The sequence below is a fragment of the Bubalus bubalis genome, chromosome 10 (assembly GCF_019923935.1).
Source record: "Bubalus bubalis isolate 160015118507 breed Murrah chromosome 10, NDDB_SH_1, whole genome shotgun sequence".
In the NCBI taxonomy this organism is placed as follows: Eukaryota; Metazoa; Chordata; class Mammalia; order Artiodactyla; family Bovidae; genus Bubalus; species Bubalus bubalis.
In genome coordinates this window covers 12881562-12906948 of record NC_059166.1, presented here as the reverse complement: position 1 = coordinate 12906948, position 25387 = coordinate 12881562, and the positions used below count along the sequence as shown (strand labels likewise).

The following is a 25387-nucleotide window of genomic DNA, read 5'->3' as shown; positions in this document are numbered from 1 at the left end:
GGGAGACTTGCAAACCCTTGGATGATATTTATGGCCACTTCTTTTTTTTCAAGGTTTTACTGTAAAAAAAAAACTTTTTATTTTATATTGGACTATAATCGAAAACCAGTGTAATAGTTTCAGATGTGTGTGTGCATGCTAAGTCACTTAAGTTGTATCTGACTCTTTGCGACCCCATGGATGTAGCCCGCCAGGCTCCTCTATCCATGGGATTTTCCAGACAAGAATACTGGAGTGCGTGGCCATGCCCTCCTCCAGGGGATCCTCCTGACCCAGGGATTGAAGCCACGTCTCTTGCATCTTCTGCATTGGCAGGCAGGTTTTTTACTACTAGTGCCACCTGGGAAGCCCCAGGTCTCAGGTGCACAGCACAGCAGGTCATCCATACACACACAAGTATCCATTTTCCCCCAAAACTCCTCTCCCACCCAGGCGGTCACATTATGACCACTTCTAGGAATTTTCTAGAGCGTAAATTCCTACAAATAACTCCGCTTTTGCTTTAGCTCACCCACTAGAGTGAAAACTCTGACTCACATAAAGACTACATTATACCAGAGCTAGGACGGATCGTTAATCATTAATCAGCCATGGGCAGCAGACTGCAGGTGATAACACACTGAACACCCACAGCTTGAGGTGTGACCTCCAGGCCACACCCCCTTAGCCTCACTTCCTCCTGCTCCCCGGCCCCCTCCTCCTCCTCAGACGCCTTTCCCCTCCAATCCTCACCACCTCCTCCCCTCTCCCACTGCCTTGCAGCCCAACTCCTATCTCTTTTTTCAATCAAGTCAATGTTTTAATAACTTCTTTTTTTTTTAATGAAGAGTTATGTTCCCTTGTGCTATAAAAGTCTGGTCAATTTCACATTTACAGATCAAAGGAAATAAATACCCAGGAAGTCAAGTTAATTTTTGTACAAAGGCTTTAACTGCTATTTCTCCTTGAGATTCAAGGGTTTCCCGTACATTTCGTGTGTGCTCAGTCATGTCCAACTCTTTGCAACCCCACAGACTGCAGCACGCCAGGCTTCCCTGTCCTTCATCATCTCCCGGAACTGACTCAAACTCATGTCCATCGAGTCGGTGATGCCACCCAACCATTTCATCCTCTGTCATCCCCTTCTCCTGCCTTCAATCTTTCCCAGTATCAGGTCTTTTCAAATGAGTTGGCCCTTTGCATCAGGTGGCCAAAGGATTGGAGCTTCAGCTTCAGCACCGGTCCTTCCAAAGAATATTCAGGATTGATTTCCTTTAGGATTGACTGGTTTGATCCCCATGCAACCCAAGGGACTCTCAAGAGTCTTCTCCAACAGCAGTTTGAAAGCATCAATTCTTTGGAGCTCAGCTTTCTTTATGGTCCAACTCTCACATCCATGCATGACTACTGGAAAAACCACAGCTTTGACTAGACAGACCTTTGTCGGCAAAGTAACCTCTCTGCTCTCTAATATGCTGTCTAGGTTTGCCAAAGCTTTTCTTTCAAGGAGCAAGCATCATTTAATTTCATGGCTGCACTCACCATCTGCAATGATTTTGACCCCAAGAAAATAAACTCTGTCCCAGTTTCCATTGTTTCCCCGTCTACTTGACACACTTCCTCCCAAAGGAAGGCCACTCCAAGACATAAAGTCCTCCATTGTCTTCCACCTGCTCAGAAGCATAAACAGGTCGCTGAGGACGCAGCCCACGCCACACACACCACTCCTCCAGGCTCATCTCTCGCCACACCACCTCTGGACAGACCCAGCACAATCGAGTTCTTTCAGTTGCAAGTAAATGCCATGCCTCACTGGTCGCCCAGTTTTCTCCCAAATCTTCTCTTTCCCCTCCTCTCTTTCCCCTCCTCCCTCCTCTAGGCCTGGCTACCTTCTGCTCACCCTACAGGTCTGGACTTCGATGTGGTTTCCTCCAAGAGCCCTCCACACTGTGCCCATTCAAATGCTCGATTACTCCTCTGCACTCCTAGGATGGCCTAGAGCTGAAGTGCCTATGGGCTTGCCTGTAAACTCCACTCAACAGAAGATGCCAAAGACACAGGGATCCCATCACTGCGCCCACTAGAGACAAAGGATAAGTGCTTGATGAATGTTTGATGATTTACATTTAAAGTTGACTGGTTTATCTCTATTTGCACCAGTTTTCCTGCTAACAAATGGCTTCCACCTCCAGGCTATAATAAAAGTCATTTATACATGATTTCAGGACTTCCCTGATGGCTCAGACAGTAAAGCGTCTGCCTACAACACAGGAGACCCAGGTTCAATCCCTGGTTCAGGACAATCTCCTGGAAAAGGAAATGGCAACCCACTCCAGTATTCTTGCTTGAAACATCCCAGGGATGGAGGAGCCCGTTCGGCTACAGTCCATGGGGTCGCAAAGAGTCAGACACGACTGAGTGACTTAGCTTTCACTTTCATACATGATTTCACTGCATTCAAAACATTTCATAAAAATCTTATATGAAGGTGAGTATCACCAACAAGGGATTCTTTCGAGGTCTTGGGTCCATCCATAACAAATATTTTCTACCTAAGTGGGTAAACTATGGAATAAAACAAAACCTATATATATATATATATATATATATATATATATATATATATATGGAAAAACATGAGGGATTCCCAGGAGGTACAGTGGTAAAGAATCCACCTGCCAATGCAGGTGATGCAAGAGACACAGGTTCCGTCCCCAGGGAGGAGATCCCCTGGAGGAGGAAATGGCTACCCACTCCAGTCTTCTTGTCTGGAAAATTCCATAGACAGAGAAGCCTGGCAGGCTACAGTCCTTGGGGCCACAAAGAGTCAGACACAATTGAGCACGCACGCATGAAGCAGAGAGAGAGTTTCTGTGGAATAACTCTTCTCTATAGAAGCCACTGGTCCGTAGTCATTCAGTGAATGAATAGCTTTGTTAGTATTAAAAGTTAAGAGACTCCATAATCTACAGTGTTCTGTTACCCAGTTCAGGGAGGGCAAAACATGTCTTAATTCATCAAATATCTAGTTACCAAGCAGTCATCTATTCCAAAAAATGGTTACAGATTTTAAACAATTAAAATGCATTCAGCCCTTAAGTCATACTCAGACTAAAACAGTGCTCTATTCATATGGGAAGTCGCTTTAACACTGCGTGGTCTCTCGGGACATCAATGCCTCTTCTTCCATTTGCTCTTGAGTTTATTCAGGCTTTTGCATCCATCAACCAACCAAAACTGTCAAGTTCACCAATATCTCCCACACACTAAATACTCTGGTCAACTTTCAGTCTCCCCTTATTGGCCCACCAGCAGTACTGGGCCCAGCTGATCACTCTTTCCTGTACGTCACCCATCCACACACACACAAATGTCCTTCTATTTGCCGGCAGCAACTTGCTGGTTGCTCAACTCCTCCAGACTGGTTAAGGTGGGGATACCCTAGATTTCTTCTCTTCTCTTGTCTCCCTCTGCCCACTCATTGGGTGATATCATCCAGCCTCAGAGATTTTAACACCACATCATATACCCCTGCTGCTGCTGCTGCTAAGTTATTTCAGTTGTGTCCGACTCTGTGCGACCCCATAGATGGCAGCCCACCGGGCTCTTCTGTCCACAGGATTCTCTAGGCAAGAATACTGGAGTGGGTTGCCATTTCCTTCTCCGATGTATACCCCAGTGGCCACCAAATGTTTTTCTAGTCCCAAGCTCCCCCATTAATGCACACACACTCATCCAACCACCGGCTTCATTCAGCAAACCAGTAAGCACTGGATATTTCAAATCCGGATATTCCCTTAACCACCTCCTCCCACACTCTCCCACCTCTCCGTGGACAGCAACTCTGTCCTTCCAACTCCCCATACCAAAAACACCATGGGTATTCTCTCATACCACCACTCAATTTCTTGGTAAACCCACTGGCCTTTCAGAACACCCAGGATATGGCCACCTCTGCAGAGGGGCCACAGCTACCACTGGGTCCCAGCATCATCTTTCAGATGATTATTGCCCCAGTGTCTTTTTTTAGTATTATTATTTGGGGGCCATGCTAGGTCTTTGTTGCTGCATGGGCTTTTCTGTAGTTGCAGAGAGCAGGGGCTACTCTCTGGCTGCAGTGAGAGGGCCTCTCATTGCAGTGGCATCTCTTGTTGCAGAGCACGGACTCCAGGGTGCGTGGGCTTCAGGAGCTGTGCCTCCCGAGCTCTAGAGCACAGGCTCAATAGTTGTGGTGCACAGGCTTAGTTGCTCCACAGCATGTGGGATCTTCCCAGACCAGGAATGGAACCCGTGTCTCCTGTAATGGCAGGTGGATTCTTTATCACTGATCCACTAGGGAAGCCCACCCCAGTGTCTTAAGTAGCTCCCTGATCCCCGCCAATTGCTCACTTCTGTCGACTCAACACAGCAACCACTGTAACCTTAAAACATACATCTGATATCACTCTTTAGCTCCAAACCCTCCAAAGGCTCCTCAAACACCAAATGAAAGCCAAAGCATACACAACGATCCCTAAGGCTCTGCACGATGTGGGCCCTGCTCTCCTCTGACCTCATCTCCTGCTGCTCTCCTCCTGGCTCCCTCTGCTCGAGACATCCTGGCCTCCTTGCTCCCTCCACATGCCAGGACCTGGCCCGTCTCAGAGCATCTTCCCTCTGCCAAGAACATTCTTTCACCTGTTCAGCTGAGGTGCCCTCCAAAAGCTTTCCCCTGGTCATCCCAGCGAATGCTGTATCCCTGACTTCCCTCTGCATCCACCTATGGGCCTGGCCAGCAGCATGTACCACACCCACGTGCTACAAGTTTTACTTACTGTCTGTCTGCCCCATTAGAACATCTGCTCCGGGAAGACAGGAACTACACTCTCTTCTTTTCACTGCTGGACCCTCAGCTCTCAGAACAGCGCCTGTACAGGGTAGGCACTCGAGACAAATCTGCTGAATGACTGCCTGGTGACTAGCTACCCTCACCAAGCCTGGTGCAAGTGCCAGCTAACAGGGCACTAGAGTTAACAAATGGAAAAGTTAAATGCAAAAGAGTTAGGGTTATATTTCTCTTAACATGGCCTAGTGACACTACTTTATCCAAAACTTCATGTCCAGAGCTACACTTAATGTGAAAGACATGTGGCATCATTTCAGAATACCAGGTAGGGCAGCTAGTATTTAAAAGTCACAGTTGAGAAATGAGTAGATTTTAAGAGAAATGTCAGGTGTGCAGAATACCAGGCGAGATGTTATAAGAAAGATCGCCCATCATTTTATGGTGGTGTTAGTCGCTCAGTCATGTTCCACTCTTTGTGATCCCACGGACTGTAACCCACTAGGCTTCTCTGTCCAGAAGGATTCTCCAGGCAAGGATACTGGAGTGGGTTGCCATTCCCTTCTCCTGGAGATCTTCCCAACCCAGGAATCGAACCTGGGTCTCCCACATTGCAGGCAGATTGTTTACCATCTGAGCCACCAGGGAAGCCCCATCGTATTACAGTGGTTCCTGTTAAGTAAAGAATCTATTAGCTTTACCTGAAACTCACAGAAAAGATCATATCTATTTCTAAGGGTTGGTAAAGCAATGACGAATAAGAAAACAGGTCATGTCACGCCTGTAGAGGACAGACCTGTCATCCCCTTGAGTGCCAGGCCCTGGACAAGACCTACACACCCTTGGCACTCTTCCAGCCGCTGTAATGCAGAGGAGCCACTAATCTCAGGGAACCGGCTCCTCAACCCACACAGGAATGGCAGCCAGAAACGCTGATCTCACTAAGCGTTGAACAAGACTGAAGGGATTACTCTAAGATGCCTTTTTTGCACTGAACGCTGACTGTGTATCTCCACCGACATGCTGTCCTGTAGGACTCTAATCTTCTCTATTTCACTTCGTATGCCATGTCTTAGACTGCGCCGTACCGAAATAATTCAGGGTGTCAAATTCATGTGTATTGCATCATTTCACACTCAAGGTGGAGGACCTAAATTTCCACTAACACTCTCCTATTTTAACACATTCCGTGTGCCAATCTGCATGATATTTACACCTCATTAAAACATGAGACGATCAGAGTGCCGCCGTGAGAGAGGGCACTCTGTTTTCCGGAGTGTTTGAATTGTGCAAGATGCTGGTCCCGTGCAAAAGATGTCTCCTCTACAAACCAGAACAGCTTTTGAGGGTGGTCCCTGTAAGGTGCGCTCACTCCCATACCCGCAAAGCAGCTCTTCCCCAGAATTCCAGAGACTCCAGGGTGGCACTGCCATGCTAAGGCAGGGAGACACAAATGGCCCCCTTCTCTCCATCCCCAAGAGCAACCTTGCCAAGGCTTCAGGACCGCTCATGGGCCATGCCTCTCTCAGCAGCCCTTCCTCCCACCTCCCACAAGACCCCTGCTCTTACACAGGCCTCTTTAACTCTCTCCAAGAGGCCAGATCAAATGCCTCCTGGAGCTGGTCTCAGACTCCAACCACTCCTCCGTCCAAAGCCCACCCCCACCCCGCAACATCCCACAGTTCTGCCAGCAATATGCCTCCTTTCAAACCCCTGTATTACTTCTCCATTATCCACTGAATTAAGAACAAACTTCCTAAAGGCCAGTGGCTCTCAAACTGTCGTTTAAAATTGGTCTTTCTGTTCCTCTCATGAAGCAGAGGAACTGGTACCAAAAAGGAAATCTATATATTTTTTTCATTTTAAATTTTCAAAAAGAATAAATAGTGGAAATAAACACTTAATGAAAGTTTAACAAAAGATGATCCATAATGAATATGTGTATATATTTTTATAAATACAGCCTGTATACTTACATTTATGTGCGTGTGTTTATACACACATACATACACTGTTCATTTACAAATGGACTGTTGATTTACAAAGCAAGCTGGAACGCTGAAATACCCTGAAATCTTTGCCGTGAAGTTTTGTGGACTGCATTTTGGGGTGAGTACTGCCCCAGCGTGAACACTGACGCTACTGCTTTCCCTGTTTGTCTCCCAATTCAGCACACCGGGAAGACAGAAAGACCTCGAGTAGACTGGTAAATTTTCAAACACGACCACGAAAGCCAGCAGAGAAATTAGGAGCAAATGCCTTATTTCAGGGTATATGTTTTACTTTATACGTAAAATCTTACTGTACAGACAGAAACACTTTCTGTCAGGCACCAATACCACAAACCCAGTGGCAAAGTAAACTCAATCAAGAGAAGCCAAATTCCTGTTTTCACACTGAAGAGTAACTACTCAATGGTCTGCTGGGTTCATCAAGGCATTGATATTTCTGGCTTAATAATACTTGTAGGGAATTACATATTACAATACTAGAAATAAGAGAATTCATAAAGTAGCAACGTGAAATTAAAGATAACAGATTTGCTAAATCATGAATGGACTGCTATGTAGCTAAGTGTATTCACATCTTATACGTCTTTTTCTCACTAAGACCATTAACATCTGACCACAACTGTCTACAGGCTTCCCAGATGGCTCAGCGGTAAAGCATCCACCTCCCAATGGAGGAGACATGGGTTCAATCCCTGGGTAGGGAAGATCTCCTGGAGTAGGAAAAGGCAACCCACTTCAGTATTCTTGTGTGGAAAGTTCCATAGACAGAGGAGCCTGGAGGGCTATAGTCCATGGGATCACAAAAGAGTCGGACACAACTGAGTGACTGAGTAGGCACCACAGCTATCTGCAGGAGAATCAACACACTAGCCCATCAGATCAGATCAGATCAGTTGCTCAGTCGTGTCTGACTCTTTGCGACCCCATGAACTGCAGCACGCCAGGCCTCCCTGTCCATCACCAACTCCCGGAGTTCACTCAGACTCACGTCCATCGAGTCAGTGATGCCATCCAGCCATCTCATCCTCTGGCGTCCCCTTCTCCTCCTGCCCCCAATCCCTCCCAGCATCAGAGTCCTTTCCAATGAGTCAACTCTTCGCATGAGGTGGCCAAACTGTTGACAGATTCCTAAAAACTGGAAAATGACACAATAAAGCCAGACAGCCAGCTTCATTTGAAAACAAAAAGAACAACAAAAAAATCAGAAGATTCTGGAAAGTGCAGGTTCATGGTCAGCAGAGACTGAGTAGCACATGTATCTTGGGGTTTGCCACAGTCTCCACCACTCCCTATTGCTCACTTGCCCCCACATTTCAATCTCTGACATTGCCTCCAGGCCCCTGTAGGCATCTAAGTCTGCAACTCTTGTTGCAAGTCTCAGCACCACCCCTGGTCCTCAGGGTTCACTTCCATAGCAGCTTTTCACTTCTGGATTCTCTGGGCGTTTGTCAACTGCAGGAGGGGGCTCTCAAACTCCACCTGCACTGCTCGTGTCCATGGACTAAAACAAAAGAGCTTTTCACCTTGGACTGCAACATGTTTGCCACTGTTTTCTGCTTTTTCTTTCCCTCCCTGCCTTTTACAACTGCATGGCTTGTGCAAAGCCAGCCCGCTCAATGAAAGAGAAAAACTATCCTCTCTCCCTCAAAGTGGAATGGGGGAGGAGGTGTCACATTCTGCTCCTGCCTTAGCACCAGGCCTGGAAATCCCACACAAAAACCTAAACAGGTGCTGCCTGACCATAAAACATTCCCCTCATTCTGTGTTTTCCTGGGGCTGAACACTCACCTGGGTGAGGTACACAACCAAAGGATCCCCTGGGCCTGGGGTGGTGCAACTGGCTAGGAGCCCAAAGGTGCAAAGGCTTTGACCCTTCCCTGCCTACTATGTGGAAAGGATGCTTACAGACCTCGTTGCATTGACGCACCTACCGAAATACGTAACAATGGTCCCTGCTAGAAAAGTTCTCTTTCCTAATCAACCGTACGTACTAGCTGAAAACCAACTGGAGACAAGAATTATGGAGGATGGTCTGACATACATCATTTATGGTTCCACACGAGTGGTAAACATCGGTGGTTCTCAAATTTTGGCCGGCACCAGAACCACAGACAGATTGGTTAAAACAGAGCTTCCCGCATTCCACACCCAGAGTCTCTGAATCTGTGGGTCTCAGATAGCCTGAGAATTTACATGTCCAAGCTCTGATGTTGAAAAGGGAAGGCGAATGGATAAGCAACCAGGCCCTACTGTATAGCACTGGAAATTATACTCAATATCCTGTGATAAACCTGAATGGAAAAAAATATGAAAAAATGTGTATATAGATATACCTGAGTCACTCTACTGTACAGCAGAAATTTGCAAATCAACTATACTTCACTAAATTTTTTTTTAAAAACCTTACGCTTAATTAAATTAAAACAGGATCCAGCTTTTAAATATACACACTTGTTTAAAACAAAAAGTAGATTGCAGTTTGGAAACACTAAAAAAGAAAAAAAAAGAAAGTTCAAGACCAGTGGTAACAAGACATTGAGCCACATTATGCTTACTTCTTATAAATGTCAGGAACCAGGGACAATTGTCACAGATTTACAGGTGCTCATTAAGTATCCCAACTAAGTGGCCCAGTGGTAAAGACTCTGCTGGCCAAGCAGGAGACCCAGGTTCGATCCCTGGGTTGGGAAAATCCCCTGGAGTAGTAAATGGAAACCCATTCCAGTATTCTTGCCTGGGAAATCCCATGGACACAGAAGCCTGGTGGGTGACAGTCCATGGGGTCCCAAAGAGTCGGACATGACTGAGTGACTAAGCACAAGTAAGAATTAGTGTTTCTCCACTTTCAAAAAGAGTCTTTCTTTGCATATCAGCTTTAGATGAGATTCTTAAACCTGGCTGAGGGGTTCAGTTCAGTCATTCAGTAAAGTCTGACTCTTTGTGACCCCATGGACCACAGCATGCCAGGCCTCCTTGTCCATCACCAACTCCCAGAGTTTACTCAAACTCATGTCCATTGAGTCGGTGATGCCATCCAACCATCTCATCCTCTGTCATCCCCTTCTTCTCCAGCCTTCAATCTTTCCCAGCATCAGGGTCTTTTCCAATGACTCAGTTCTTCGCATCAGGTGGCCAAAGTATTGGAGTTACAGCTTCAATATCAGTCCTTCCAATGAATATTCAGGACTGATTTCCTTTAGGATGGACTAGTTAGATCTCCTTGCAGTTCAAGGGACTATCAGGAGTCTTCTCCAACACCACAGTTCAAAAGCATCAGTTCTTCGGTGCTCAGCTTTCTTTATAGTCCAACTCTCACATCCATACATGACTACTGGAAAAATCATAGCCTTGACTAGACGATCTTTGTTGGCAAAGTAATATCTCTGCTTTTTAATGTGCTGTCTAGGTTGGTCATAGCTTTCCTTCCAAGGAGTAAGTGTCTTTTAATTTCATGGCTGCAGTCACCATCTGCAGTGATTTTGGAGCCCAGAAAAATAAAGTCTCTCACTGTTTCCACTGTTTCCCCATCTATTTCCCATGAAGTGATGGGACCAGATGCCATGATCTTAGTTTTCTGAATGTTGAGCTTTAAGCCAACTTTTTCACTCTCCTTTCACTTTCATCAAGAGGCTCTTTAGTTCTTCTTCACTTTCTGCCATAAGGGTGGTGTCATCTGCATATCTGAGGTTACTGATATTTCTCCCGGCAATCTTGATTCCAGCTTGTGCTTCATCCAGCCCAGCGTTTCTCATGATGTACTCTGCACGTAAGTTAAATAAGCAGGGTGACAATATACAGCCTTGATGGACTCCTTTCCCTATCTGGAACCAGTCTGTTGTTACATGTCCAGGTTGCTTCCAGGTCTGTTATTCCATGTCTGGTTCTAACTGTTGCTTCCTGACCTACATACAGGTTTCTCAAGAGGCAGGTCAGGTGGTCTAGTATTCCCATCTCTTTCAGAATTTTCCACTGTTTGTTGTGATCCACACAGTCAAAGGCTTTGGCATAGTCAAGAAAGCAGAAACAGATGTTTTTCTGGAACTCTCTTGCTTTTTCCATGATCCAGCAGATGTTGGCAATTTGATCTCCGGTTCCTCTGCCTTTTCTAAATCCAGCTTCAACATATGGAAGTTCCACGGTTCAGGTATTGTTGAAGTCTGGCTTGGAGAATATTGAGCATTACTTTACTAGCGTGTGAGATGAGTGCAATTGTACAGTAGATTGAGCAACAGTATGAAAATGCCTAGGGGTGCTTGTAACCAAATCACTTCATACCATCTACCTCTGGATGTCTTACTAGCAAGGAGTATTTGTGTTTTTTATTTAATACTTATTACCAACAATTTTAGCTTCTGGTGTAGACAGTCATTTCATAAACTCTACTCACAGCTGTGTCATCTGCTCACAGCGAGTTTAAGACTCCAGTTGAAATCCATGCTAAGATGGTGCTGACGATATCAATGATGCTTCGTGACGTCTGGTCCCACTCTACATCGTGAGCTAGTTTTCCTGTTTCAAAGGTCATATTCCAGGTAGACTTTTGACTTGATTCTCTCCAAGACATGGTAATATAAAATTACTCTGAGAACACAAAAGTCTGTTCAATTAACATAGGTTAAAGTTAGAAACACATAAACACACACTTACTCACGTACACACACATCCACTCCTAAACCCCAAACTTCTGAATTTCCCCTCTGCTGCAAATCTCTGAAAATAGGAAATAGAATATTTCCTTTCACTAAAAGGTCTTCCTCAGGAAGGCATGATTCATATGGTCATGCTCACCGCCTTTTCTGACTGATGACACATAGCGGGGGTTTCCTCTAAAAGCCTGAGAGATACCCTCCTTAAAGGGGTGGGGCTGACATCAGGTGTGTGAGGTAAAGCTTCTAGGTTATTCTAATATAAACCTGTGCTGCTGTGCTAAGTCACTTCCTTCGGGTCCAACTCATTGCGACCCTATGGACCATAGCCCACCAGGCTCCTCTGTCCATGGAATTCTCCAGGCAAGAATACTGGAGTGGGTTGCTGTGCCCTTCTCCAGGGGATCTTCCCAACCCAGGGATCAAACCTGCGTCTCCTGCATTACAGGTGGATTCTTTACCATCTAAGCCACCAGGGAAGCCCAAGAATACTGGCGTGGGTAGCCTCCCCTTGTCCAGGAGATCTTCCTGACTCAGGGATCCAACTGGGGTCTCCTGCATTGCAGGTGGATTCTTTACCAGCTGAGCTACCAGGGAAGCCTCAGTATAAACCTACTGACCTTCAATTCTCTCCCACTCACTTCTTCACTGTTGATAAGTGATGCATTGCAGTTTTGTTTTTTTTAATGTGTTCAACTCTCACCTGTTGAAAATTTCTCAAAATACCATCTGCTTAATCAAAAATATGGTGACTCAATTTTCTAAAGTAAAATTATGATAGTCTTTTGGTGGAGCAAAATATTTTCCATTAGATCTATTGATCAGCTTCCTTTGACTCAACTATTTTCAAGTTTTCATACAAAAAGCTTTCTGATTTTTACAACCTTCTGAATTCTAAGGAACTGTTTTGCTCTAGTAAACACAACTGCCCCTGCCCTCCTGATCCCAGGTTAAAAACTGTTCAGTCATTTGATGTCAAAGAAAACAAACTAGGCTAAGTCCACTTTCACAAAAACCCTATTCATAGATGGATAAACAGCCTCAGAAACTGTAGCTCCCAGCAAAATGTGCCAGAAGAAAACAATGACGTGAACGAAGCATGTGAACGCAGAGAGTAGCGCTGCACCTCCCTTTGAAATGACAGGAGAGTAATCAGGATGCAGGGAGCAGAGGGGAGCTCTTAACCCTGGCAGAGAAAGAAAAAAAAAAAAAAAGAATCTACATCCCAGCTTCAAAGATCATTTTTAAATTATCCAGATGTGATGTTACCAGTGAACCAATGGTACCCAGACCTTGGCTTCTCAGATGCTGGAGTCACTAATACCTTCACCCAAGACAGTAATAACGTTATCTCCAGAATATCACAGTGCCTTCCAGCGGGCCTCCCTAAACTCATTCTGCCTCGAGAATCCAGATCAGATCATGTCACCCCCCTGCCTTCCATAGTAACCAGAAAATATCGCAAATGCCTAAGACCTGTAAGACCCTCCATGATCTGACCACTGTGTGTCTCTCTCACCCCAACCCCATCCAGCACAGCCCCATTGTCCTTGCTGTTCATGACTCCACCGTGCTTCCGCTCCTCAAAGGCTCCAAGCTCACCTCAGGGCCTTTGCACTGGCTGTTCCTTGGCCTACAATGGTCCTCCCCCTAATTTTCCAGTGACTGGTTTCTTCTTGCCTTTCATACCCAAGTATCGTCTTCTCAGAGGGAGACACCATCCAAAGAAGCCTACCAACCTAGTCATGCTCCTTCACCTCTCTGCTTCACTCTCTTCTTGGCGCTGATCACGACTGGATATTTTCTTGTTCATCTGCTTTGTTCCGAGAAGGCAATGGCAAGCCACTCCAGTACTCTTGCCTGGAGATTCCCAGGGACGGGGGAGCCTGGTGGGCTGCCGTCGATGGGGTCGCACAGAGTCGGGCACGACAGAAGCGCCTCAGCAGCAGCAGCACCGGCTTTGTTTGGGTGGTGGTTTTGTTACTGATGTTTGTCATCTCTACTTCTACCCCATTAAAGCAGGCACCCAGCTGGACCCCTGCACCTAAAACACAGATGGATCTCCAGCACCTGGAACTGGAGGTGCTAAGTTCCACAATGCCTGGAACTTAATAGGTCCTCAGCCATCAGCTGCTGAATGAAAAAAATTTTTTCTTTTTACTCAGCACGGAATTTGACATCAAGGAAAGTGTTCTTCCCGAGCTCTCTCCAAGAAAGCCACGACTAAACCTTTCCATGGTACCACCTTCCTACAGGACATGTGCTCAATTGTTCAGTCATGACCAACTCTTTGCAACCCCTTGGATTGTAGCCCACCAGGCTCATCTGTCCACAGGATTTTCCAGACAAGAATACTGGAGTGGGTCGCCACTTCCTCCTCCAAGGGATCTTCCTGACCCAGGGATCAAACGCGCGCCTCCTGTGTCCTTGCATTGGCACATAGATTTTTTACCACTAAGCCCCCTGGGAAGCCCCCTACAGGACACACAAGGTCCCCAAAGGGAGTGAGAGAAAAGTGCCCAAGGAAATAACAAGGAGAAGGCAGAGAAAGAAGTTAACTCACCACCTATTATCAACACAGAGGAGGATGGAACTGTCATAAATTATTAGTAAGCATGAAAGGTGACGATCAGTCACAACAGAATAAAATATTTAAGCAATAATAACCCAATTATAGTACATATTAACTTGGGGGCTCAGATGGTAAAAGCATCTGCGTACAATGCGAGAGACCCAGGTTCAATCCCTGGGTCGGGAAGATCCCCTGGAGAAGGAAATGGCAACCTACTCCAGTATTCTTGCCTGGAAAATCCCATGGACGGATGGAGGAGCCTGTTAGGCTACAGTCCACGGGGTCGCAAAGAGTCAGACAGGACTGAATGACTTCACTTTCACTATTATGAATTAATCAGTAACAAGTTTGTGAACACATATACGCCATAGATTATGCAAAATGCTTTCCTTATGTTACATGTTTTAATTCTAACAAAAACACTGAGTTAATTAGCAGTCCCATTTCACAGATAAGAAAATTCAGGCAAGCTTCGGGAAGATAAGATACTTACCCAAGTTTTCAAATCAGTTACTGTCAAATACAGAATCTGAATCCAGCTCTATTTTATTCCAAACCATGCGTATTATTCACCAGGCCTGATCTCTCCCATAGCAGTTACAATGCAAAAGCTGTGAAGAATCAAAGGCAAGCAGGAAATGAAGCCATAAAAATCACAGGTGCTGTTGAAGAAAGTTAAATGTATGGATGGATGGATGGATGTGGTTCCATCAAATAGAAATGTTAATTGTAGCAGACAAAAAAAAAAAAAAAAAAAAAAAAAAAAAAAACTATCATATGACACTCAAAATAAAATAAAAATCAGATTAAGAGAATCAAAAAGTGAAATGATTCATTCCATTACAGAGTTGCATGCTGAAACAATACAATACAGTCAGCAAACTACAATAAAAATAAGTAACTGGCAAGAAGTGTCTCAAATGCTTAAAGGTCAGGTCCCAAATATGTAGGGTTCTGCTCAAGGTGTGAAATAAAGAAAGAAGGAAAGAGAAAGAAAAGGAATGCATCCCAAGAGCGGAAACCCTGAAGGGATCCTCAGGAAATACAAAAGTCCAAAGTTCTTTGAAGTTGCCCCTCCCATCACTTCCTGATGGAGAGAGAATGGAAAGCACCATCTCGACCAGAGGAGGCATAGGGGCTGCACAGAACAAGAGAACAAGAAGTCTGTGGGGTCTGGCCTTCTGACCTGGGACAACTCATTTCATGTCCAAAGCCTCTCTGCTCATCTATGGTAGAGGGATACCTTCACTGTGCCCCTCTGGGGCTTGTGCAAATGTCAGATGAGCACACATATGGAAGAGCTCGGGTAAATAAAACCTGCTTGAAAGCCCCGCTAATGGCTAAACCAGGGGTGAAAACCCCAGAAACCTCACGAAACGAGAGCAAAGAGGAAAAAGAGGTGAGAACACGGATGTCCCGGAGCTGGAACACAACAAGCTAGGAATGGACAAACATCGAGTGGTGACACAGAAGCAGCGAGACAGAAGAGAGGAGCGCCGCAGCTTTCCGCACTGAAGTGAACGCAAAAGGGCGGCGTGCAGGTGCGGTGTGAACCGTCTCCACCGTCACAGAGCTCAGACACCCGCCCCCGATGAGCTTCCAAATTTTGAGACCTGCCCTGAAATGACATTCAGTGTCATTTTCCAGCAACAAAGAAGTCTCCCTTCAAAATCATCTAAGTTTGGTGAACCTGGTGCAGTAGCAGACATTACGGCCCAGTGATTGGCTAAAAGGCCATCTCATCCTCCTGAGTCCACTTGAGGATCTTAAGAGCACACTTCAACCATACACACCCACGGCCACCCTGCGATGCCCAAAAAAAAAAAAAAAAAAAAAAAAAAAAAATTAGGAAAAAAAATGTTGTTATGAGAACGCTTCATGTCCCAAAAAATATGGAAGAAAGCTCAAGAGAAATGTCTATTCAGTTTGCAGAGAAGCACCTGATGCTGTTGCTAGGTGGCGCTTATAAACATAAACACACACCCTAAGATTGCTTTTCTGCTTTAATTAGTGGCCAAGTCAAGCACCCTGAAGTTAAGTGTCATCCCTGGGGAACTTAAATGACACAGATGGAGCCCAAGTCCAATCAGACCAGCAGGACCTACCAGCGAAGGGAGAAAACGTGTTTGCAGTGGCTGTTAGAACAGAGCTCTCCAGCGGCATTGAGCACATGGATCACCAGGGCCTCTTGTTAAAATGCAGATTCTGAGTCAGCAGGCTTGTAGCTTCTGCATCTCTAACAAGCTCCCGGGTGATGCGGGTGCCACAAGTCTTGGACTAGGCGCCAGACAGGAGTCCACAGTCCAAAGCAAGAGCCAGTCCTAATGCCATGGTCATTGGAAGTCCAGTTACTGCAAGAAAACAGTTGACAAAATACAACTGGAACTTATTTACCCAAAGAAAGTGCATGAAGTTGGCGAGAAGCACCTATTATCACACGGCAAACTAAGAATCATCCCCTGATTAGTGATGTTGAGCATCTTTTCATATACTTGCTGGCATCTGTGTGTGTATTGTCACTTTTTATTATTTCTGCATTTTAGTATTTTTAAAAGAAATTTGCCTAAGATGAATTAATAGTCTTTCATATGCTTTTTTCTAATATTTTTAAGGTTACTCTTCTTAATTAAGCTTTAGCTACACCTAGAATTTACTTTGCACATAGGAGACAACAGTATTGTTACGAGTATAAAATTTATACTCTACGAGTAGAGAATTTACTAAAATATCAACTTAGAAAAAGCCAGGAGGGGAGGGGGCAAGAAACAAGAACCTTCTTAACCAGCTACAAGTCCCACCCCGGGTCCTCTGCGTGCCTGGCAGAGAAATCTCCACGACACCAACTGGTGTCCCTGAATGGTAAGAATCAACGTTTTGACAGACAAGGCCGCTCAGAGAGAAAAATTTATGTCCTGGAGCTATAGAATAAAAGAGGAGAGGAAGCAATAAAAACAAGGAGTAGTAATATAAGAGCTTATATAAGCTCATACAGGCAGAGGAGATACCAGGATACAAACCCAGAGTCTGATTCCACAGCCCCTGTTCTCTCTGTTCCAATACCTGGTATAAGCCACAGAAGGAATGAAATAATGGAGCATCACCGCCTATCAGCATGGGACCAAACACTCCCTCTCTCTGCTTTAGTTTCTTTGTCTTTACTACAGGCTAATAATGATTTATACCCCTCTCTGGGTTTTCTGAGGATGAAATGAAGAAGCCTAAATGAAGTATGTGGCCCACTGTCTGATACAGAATAAATGAAGTACGTGGCCCACTGTCTGATACCTAATAAATGCTTCAATAAATGTTTTTCTATTATTATGATTAAGAAAACTCTATGGCTGGAATCCAGGAGATAGAACTAGCAAGAAATTGGAATAAAACAAAGAGTTCTTGACCCATGGCCAAATGGTAGACCTACAGCTGCCAAAAGAAAAGGACCTTCCTTTTGCAGCAACCCTAGAGGCTAAAGGAAGAAGAACCAGCTAACGGGAACCAGGATGACAAAGAGCCTGGGATCCTGACGGCACCACAAAGCCCCCATGAAGTCCTAAATTCCCTATCCCCAGACTTCTTTTACAAGGAAAACCAAACCTCATTTGCTTAGTCCACCAAACACTGGGTTTTCTGGTACACACAGTTGACCTTTTTTTGCCTGATACGTACTGTAAAAGCTCATTTGCTTTGCAAAATCCTTTACCAAATCATCTGGAAGGCATGGCGCCATGAAACGATGAATAGATATGACTTACAAATAACTTTCCTGACACATACAGAATAAGGAAAATAAGACACAGCAGATGAGTCTCCCGCATTAACACATGATAGAGAACTCGTGATGGGGCTTCTGATGGTCTCCTCATCAGCGTGGTAAAGATGCTGCCGGTCCTCTACGGGTGACCCTGGGAAGAACCTCCTGAGAAGATGGAAGGAAACAAAGCCAACCCGTCTGTGGTCAAACACTTCTCAGCTATGTGGCAACGGTCAGGGTACTTAACTTAACACTGAGCCTGTGCCTCAGTGTTCTCAATTGCAAAATGGAAATGACAGCTCCTGCCTCAAAGGGTGCTTACGTATTTAAGTGAGCTAACACAAGTACAATGCTTAGACCTGCGCTAACACTCACTGAGGATCTACTAATATTATGCTACAGTTTCCCTGGTGGCTCAGAAGGTAAAGAATCTGCCTGCAATGCGGAAGACCCAGGTTCGATCCCTGGGTTGGGAAGATCCCCTGGACAAGGGAATGGTAATCCACGTCAATATTCTTGCCTGGAGAATTCCATGGACAGAGGAGCCTGGGAGACTACAGTCCATGGGTGTGCAAAGAGTCAGACACGACTGAGCGACTAACACTTTGGTTTCATTTCACTTCACTACTAATATGGGAACACTGGTGGTGGTAGTGCTAGCGATTAACAAAGAAAATAGTAACAATAATAAAAAGCAGATGAATGACTTCATTCTGTAGACATCAACCCTTTTCCTAGTGTATGCATCTGCCTAATAACATCAGCATGAAAGCAAGCTGTAGATTGTGGTTGGATTTAGACAGTTTTAAATCTAAGGCTTTCTCCAGTGCTCACTCATGCGATGCCAAGAGTGGTAAAGTCTACACGAAGAGCTGCTTATCAGTAGGATGTATTTATAAAATGGGGGTTGGGTAGAAAGGTTAACAAAGACAGCTAAAAATAGTCCTATAAGCAAACAAGTTTGCATAAGCCAACAGTTCATTAAAAAGTCAATACTTTCACATCATGACTCTTGAGAAATATTCAAGTAATGTGTCACGCAATTTGGGAGAATGTAGCCTCTTGTCTAAGAGTTGGCTACACACTTGCTCTTTTTATCTTTTCTAGATTCTAACAGGGAAAGCATCCGGGTCGTTCTATGGGGCTGCACCTGAGGGTCTAAAGGGCACAAGCATTTTGTATAAAGTTGCCACGTAGTAGCCACAGGTATGTACCCTAATCAGCACCCAATGCTCCAGACATCAAGACACTGAAAACTGAACCACCCATAACTGCTCTTGCAGGCCAATAGGAAACTTTCCCCCAGTGAAAGCAGTCTCAACTAAGTCACAACGTCATGGCAGCAGGATCCCAAAAGCAGTTTAATCTGTTCTGCCTTTTAAATGCTAAACAAGCATAACAGATTGTGCATTTACACTTCTCTCCCAATCCCAAGAGGGATCAAAAAAAAAAAAAAAAAGACAAAAATCTTGAGAGTGTGAAGACCTCACTCCAAAATCCCCCTGTGTGCCTGTTACTGCTTTTCTGGTTGTACATTATCAGGTAGGCTGGCAACTGCTCAGGAAAGCCAAAGACTGGTAAGTTTAACACTTTCTTTCACTCCAGTGCAACACTGTCCACGGAAATATAATGGGAGCTGCAGAAGTCAGCCGCTTGTGTAACTTTACATTTTTCAGGAGCCACCTTTCAGAGGGTAAAAATACACAGTCAAAATACTATCAACATGTAATGACTATAAAAAAAACTAGTGATGAGATAGCTTATATGCTGTTTTCACCCCAGTATGTATTTCACACTTACAGCACAGGGCATCGGACCAGCCATATGTCAAGAGCCCAAGGCCCATGAGTGACTACTGGCTACCATATTAGACAGAGCAGCTCTCCAGATCAAAAAACTGATGTCATCAATTTTTTAGGTTGCTTCTCTGATGGACACAATGGTAAAACAGATCAACCAACTCAGACCAAGCAAGTCGCTAGACAAGGGACCTAGTAGTATCTTGGATGGGGGAACACATCCCATTTCAAAATAGCATCTGGGTCTCTACAGATTTTTTGTTTTATATCAAGCACGGACATTGTTAGTTACACATTACTCCACATAGAAGTATTTGGTGTTTTCATCTTTGCTTTAAATAAGAGCCCCCAAAACTTTGGTCCCTGGACAAACCTCTTTTCAGGAGAGAGTGTATCCTGTCCCTTTTCTCAGAATGAATGGTCAGACATGCCCCCCACTGACACCCCACATCTCCCACACGTCTGGGACACCCCATCGCACATGGTCTGTGTGTACTCGGCAGGCGGGAGAGATGAGATGCAGAGATGACCGGTGTTGGAGATGCTGCAGCCATGGGTGAGACAGAAAGATGACCTGATCTTACCCACGTTACCTACCTCTCAGGCTTACGGATGACCAAGGGCAATAACAGAGACAGAGCTCTTAGCCAACTGTAAAGCGCTACACAATTCTAGTTATTATTATTGAGAAAGGACACCATTCCTCACCTGAAAGAGCAGATAGAAGAAAGAAAACAAAATAGTAACTTGACACAGAGAGATGCTGAGCTGGGCGGAGGGTGTGGAACCCACGAAAACACGGGTTGTTCTTGGCGGACCCGTTCTCTTGAAAGGGTTCATAGAGGCTGGAGGAACCTCTATCACTTTCGCTTCGAAATCGTGAGAGGCACCTAACAGTAAGAGTGCCAGCTCAGAGTCCAAGCCCCCAGCCTTGGTCCAGCACCCGCGGCCTCTCCAACCCACGGCCTGTCCTCGTCCCCAAAGACGGCGTAACTCAGGATAATGGTTCCAAGCAGACTTCTTCCCAGGGTTTAAATGTGGCCTAAGACTGCGGCGCCAGCGGGGGGTACTGGCGCCTTCCCGGAGCAAAAGTCACCGAGTCCCGGGGAGTCTGGCTCCAGGCTTCTCGCCGGCGCGAACGCCTCAGTGTTGGCTCCGGTGCTGCCCTGGCTCCGGTGCTGCCCTGTCTCCTTCTCCAACAAAAACAGAGGCTCGCCGAGCCGCCGGAGTCTCCCTGTACCTGTCCAACCGCCTCTTCATGCTGCGAACTGCTCTGGGCAGGCGGCGTTTTTACGAGGTCCGAGGGGAGTCACCCACACAAAAGCGCCTTGTGCTTCTGCGCTCCCGGGTGGGCACCCGGGCCTCCAGGCACCGCACCCGGGTAGGGCAGGGCGGGCGCCCCGGCCCGATATCCGCGCCCCCAACCCTCATCCTCCATTCAGAGGCCACCCGTACCCCCCGGGTTTAAAGATGAGGCTCCCCTCGGCTGGCCACAACCCGCACCCCCGAAAGCGGGCACCAGAGCGACAGGCGCAGAGAAGTTTGCAGGCTCACCGCGCTGCGCTCTCAAAGCTTCTCGCGGGCAGAGGGGCTGAGCGCCACCCCCCACCCCCGATCCCAGCTCCCCGCCGGCCCGATCCCCCGGGCTGGAGACGCCGGGGTACCCCCAAGCTCGCTCACCTCTAGTCCAGTCCACCACTTGCTTGGGGCTCCACTTGGTCACCGGTTCCATCGTGGAGGGCCGGGCACCCAGCGGAGCTGGAGTCGGTGGTGAAGTCCTGCTGCCCTCCCGGGAGGGCGCGCCCCGCGGCCGGTCCCCGCGCCCGAGCGCCCTGTCAAGGCTGCATGGCCGCCGCCGTCAGCGGGGCATCCCAGCGCGGCGCGGCCCGGGCGGCGCGGCCCGCTCCCCGGCGCACGGGACAGCGGCGCGGCTCCTCCTCCGGCTGCCACCGTCCGGCTGCAGCTCCTCCTCCTCGTCCCCCGCGGCCGCCGCCGCCGCCGGGACTCCAGACACAGCTGCCGCTCCTAGGCTACGGCCGCTGCGGGAACGCGAGGCAGGGAGTCCAGATTCCCCCGGGCTCAGTTCCGAGCACGGGACCTTTCCGCCGCACCTCTGCGTCCCCGGGCCGGGACCGCTGCCTCCGGTTCTCGGGCCGCGCGCTCGGCTGCCAGTCCAGCTCCTCCTCTGGGCGGCTGAGCTCTCCGAGGTCCCCGATCCTCGTGCGCCGGCGTCCCGAGCCTTCCCGCCCGCAGGTCCCACCTCCTGCTCCTCCCGGGAGGGCCGCACCGGGGCGGGGAGGAGCGCAGAGCCAGCGCGCTCGGGTTACAAAGTTCCAGCTCCCGGTGGCGAGCGCGGAATAAAAGAGGGGGCGGGGCCGGACACCAGGCGAAACTCGTGGGAGGGGGCGGGGCTGCCCTGGTCGGCCGACTCCGGTTACTTTCGCCCTGGAAACCTGCGTTCAATCACTCGGAGAGGTCCCTGCCGACTTTCCTTTTAAGGGGGCGCATTGTAGATGCGCGTGCATCCTGGAGAGCCCGTTGGGTTTGGGGGAGGCCAGGGTCCTATTTAGTACCTGTTCAGTTTGTCTGGCTGTGAGCAGCAACACAATGAAAAATAATAAAGTCAAAAACTAAAGTTCAGATCTCCGTGTTTCAGTGTTTTGCGTCAATATTGCTCTGCGATCCCTACCTCCTCCTTTTACATTTCTTTAGGAAAAATTATTTTATTTATATCTTGGATGACATTGTGGCAATTTAACTCACTGCTCTTCTGTAAATTTATTGAAGTATGGTTGATCTGCTGCTGCTGCTGCTAAGTCGCTTCAGTCGTGTCCAACTCTGTGCGACCCCATAGACGGCAGCCCACCAGGCTCCCCCGTCCCTGGGATTCTCCAGGCAAGAATACTGGAGTGGGTTGCCATTTCCTTCTCCAATGCATGAAATCGAAAAGTGAAAGTGAAGTCGCTCAGTCGTGTCCGACTCTTAGCGACCCCATGGACTGCAGCCCACCATGCTCCTCCATCCATGGGACTTTGCAGGCAAGAGTACTGGAGTGGGGTACCATTGCCTTCTCTACCATGTGTTAATTTCTGCTGTATGGTGCCATGGTAAAGAACGTGCCTGCCAATACAGGAGACACAGGAGATTCTGGTTCGATTCCTGGGTGGGGAAGAGTCTCTGGAGGAGTAAATGGCAACCCACTCCAGTATTCTTCCCTGAAAAATTCCATGGACAGAGGAGTCTCGCTAGGTATAGTCCATGGGGTTGTACATTCTTTTTCATATTCTTTTCCACTATAGTTAATCCCAGGACGTTGACTATAGATCCCTGTGCTACACAGTAGACTCTTGCTTACCCCTTCTATGTATAATAGTTTGCATCTGCTAATCCCAAACTCCCAGTCTATTCCTCTTCCACCTCCTCACACCTGGGCAACCATAAGTCTATGTCTGTAACTCCTCTTTTAACGCTGTTGCAATATTTCAACTTCGCAACTAAAATGAATCATAATAAACTGGTAGCGTTTAGCTTTCTATATTGCTGTATTGTAATACTCATCTTTGCGAAGCGAGCTAATGCTCATTTGAATTAGTCATCAATCGTGAAAGGAAAGTTGTTAGCCAGCTCTTTAAAAAAAAAAAAAAAAAAAAAAGCTTGTGCACAGTTTCAGCGACTGACCGAGGGCCCTTTTATTTTCACGGACTCTGAGGCCAGAGTTAACCCGGAACTGGAAGTCCTAAATTGGAATATCTACCCCTCCTCCTTCAAGTCCCACTGCACCGCCCCCCACCCCAGTCCCTGTGTTCTCCACCTCCCACTCACAGAAGATTCATTGGCACTTAGTGATTCTTACCTTCAACTGCATTATTATTCCCCTTGGAGACTGGCAACTCCTGCGGGGGAAGGGGGGCAGAACTTACCTGATATTATATAGCGCTTTTCTCCTATTCCTCTTCCTATCACTTGGCTGGTGGCACCTAGCAGGTGCTGGTGTTTATCTAGTCACTTAATATGTATCTGTGAATGCCTCCTCGGTGCCAACCAGCCACTGCATTCATGAACTATCTGTTGAATTGGTGACATGTACAATTTATACAGGTCTGCTTTAATGCACATGTTGGAAGGATGACTAACAGAAGACCTACGCTTCTGTTGTATGGTATGATGAGCTGGAGTCCCCAAGAAGAAAAAACATATTTGGAAAAGTGAAACATCAGACCCACCTTCCATGCAACTTACCTATAGGACAGAGAAGCCATAACAACACCGATATGTAGTTATCAAATATAGTGATTTTTGTTGTTGTTTGAGCAAGAGTTACCGGTAGACCAGGAAACTTGGTAAAGGCAATGACAAAATTCCAGATCGAGTAGTTGTCTTTCAAAAAAAATGACTTTTTAAAATTAACAACATCAATTGTTAACCATCTTTTCTTTATGACAACAGATAAGGAGGCTCTCAACATTTGTCACTGAATTCACTGGAAAATGTAACCAATCTTATCCACAGCTTTATTTACAGTAATCACTGAATTTTGTGACTTCTTTTAGTCATGATTAGCATGACCACACAATTTATCTCCAAGCCAAGATATTCCTGAATCTGAAAGGGGATTTATCAGTACTTAAGATGGAATAACATGAATTAACTAAGCCATATGGTCCCTGTAATTATGAAGAAAACGTCAAATGATTTTACCATAGCGTTCTACTTGCTGTTTTCACAGTGTTTTCAAACTCATTTGCATTTGTCACTACCAGAAAGTTAAAAGCTAAAATTCTGAGAGTCAAACAAGAGTTTGCAAAATTTCATCCCACTGAAAGTTAAAATTTCATCCCACTGAGAGTTAAAAGCTAAAATTCTGAGAGTCAAACAAGAGTTTGCAAAATTTCATCCCACACATTATCTGTGTGTTGATGATAAATACATCATTGCTGAAAAGGAAGGCCATGTGAAGATCTCTAACCCGGAAGACCAATTAACTACCTAAATGAATTAGCGTTCTGTTTACACTTCAAGTCCTGAAGGCTAATTACTATTTAAATAAGGCCTTCTACCTTAATTACAGCTGTTAGCATGTGAAAGTTTGAGGGAGGCCTGCCTTTCTATCTGAAATGCAGACTTGAGGATGTCCAGTCACTAATGGCAGATAATAAAGGCAGAATCTTGGGTAAATAACTTTGGAAATTAAAGTGGATACAAAACGATCATTTATAAATGTGCCAATTTTTCTTCTCTGCTTGCTATAATCTTCACCATTCTATTACACTGTGCTTGCATGCACATTACCAAACAGCAGCCAGGCTAGATTCTTGAGAAGTAGAATTTCTCACTGGCAGCTTGATGTTTACCGCAATCCCTGACACAGAACCAAGAGCCAAATAGATCCTTTTTTTAATTGAATTTGTAGAACTGATACTAGAGCCCAGGCTCCCTAGATTTCTCTTTTCAGCGCCTTTATTTTTCTGCCTTGAGGTCTCCTTACACACATAGGTCATTTATTCAGTCAATGAGATATTTACTCTGTATTAGTAAAGCACAAAACTAGGCACAGAAACAAATGCCAAGTAGCCTTTGTCGGTTCAGTTCAGTCGCTCAGTCGTGTCCAACTCTTTGCGACTCCATGGACTGCAGGCTTCCCTGTCCAGCCTTCCCTGTCCATCACCCACTCCCGGACCTTGCTCAGACTCATGTACATTGAGTCAGTGGTGCCATCCAACCATCTCATCCTCTGTTGTCCCCTTCTCCTCCTACCTTCAATCTTTCCCAGCATCAGGGTCTTTTCCAATGAGTCAGTTCTTCACAG

The 25387-nt window shown here is 46.2% G+C and overlaps 1 protein-coding gene across 2 annotated transcripts in view; it reads right to left on the bottom strand.

Annotated features, from left to right (window-relative positions):
• The window catches only part of CNKSR3 (CNKSR family member 3), a 106135-nt gene extending 84215 nt beyond the window's left edge, over positions 1–21920 (bottom strand). Inside the window, exon 1 of one of the 2 annotated variants that reach the window (XM_044924063.2) lies at positions 21262–21920. In XM_044924063.2, the coding sequence (XP_044779998.2) occupies positions 21262–21313 (52 nt within the window). In that variant the 5' untranslated portion in view covers positions 21314–21920. The remainder of the gene's footprint in view (positions 1–21261) is intronic. The other variant, XM_006074362.4, reaches the window with a different exon arrangement.
• Positions 21921–25387: the final 3467 nt, after the last annotated feature.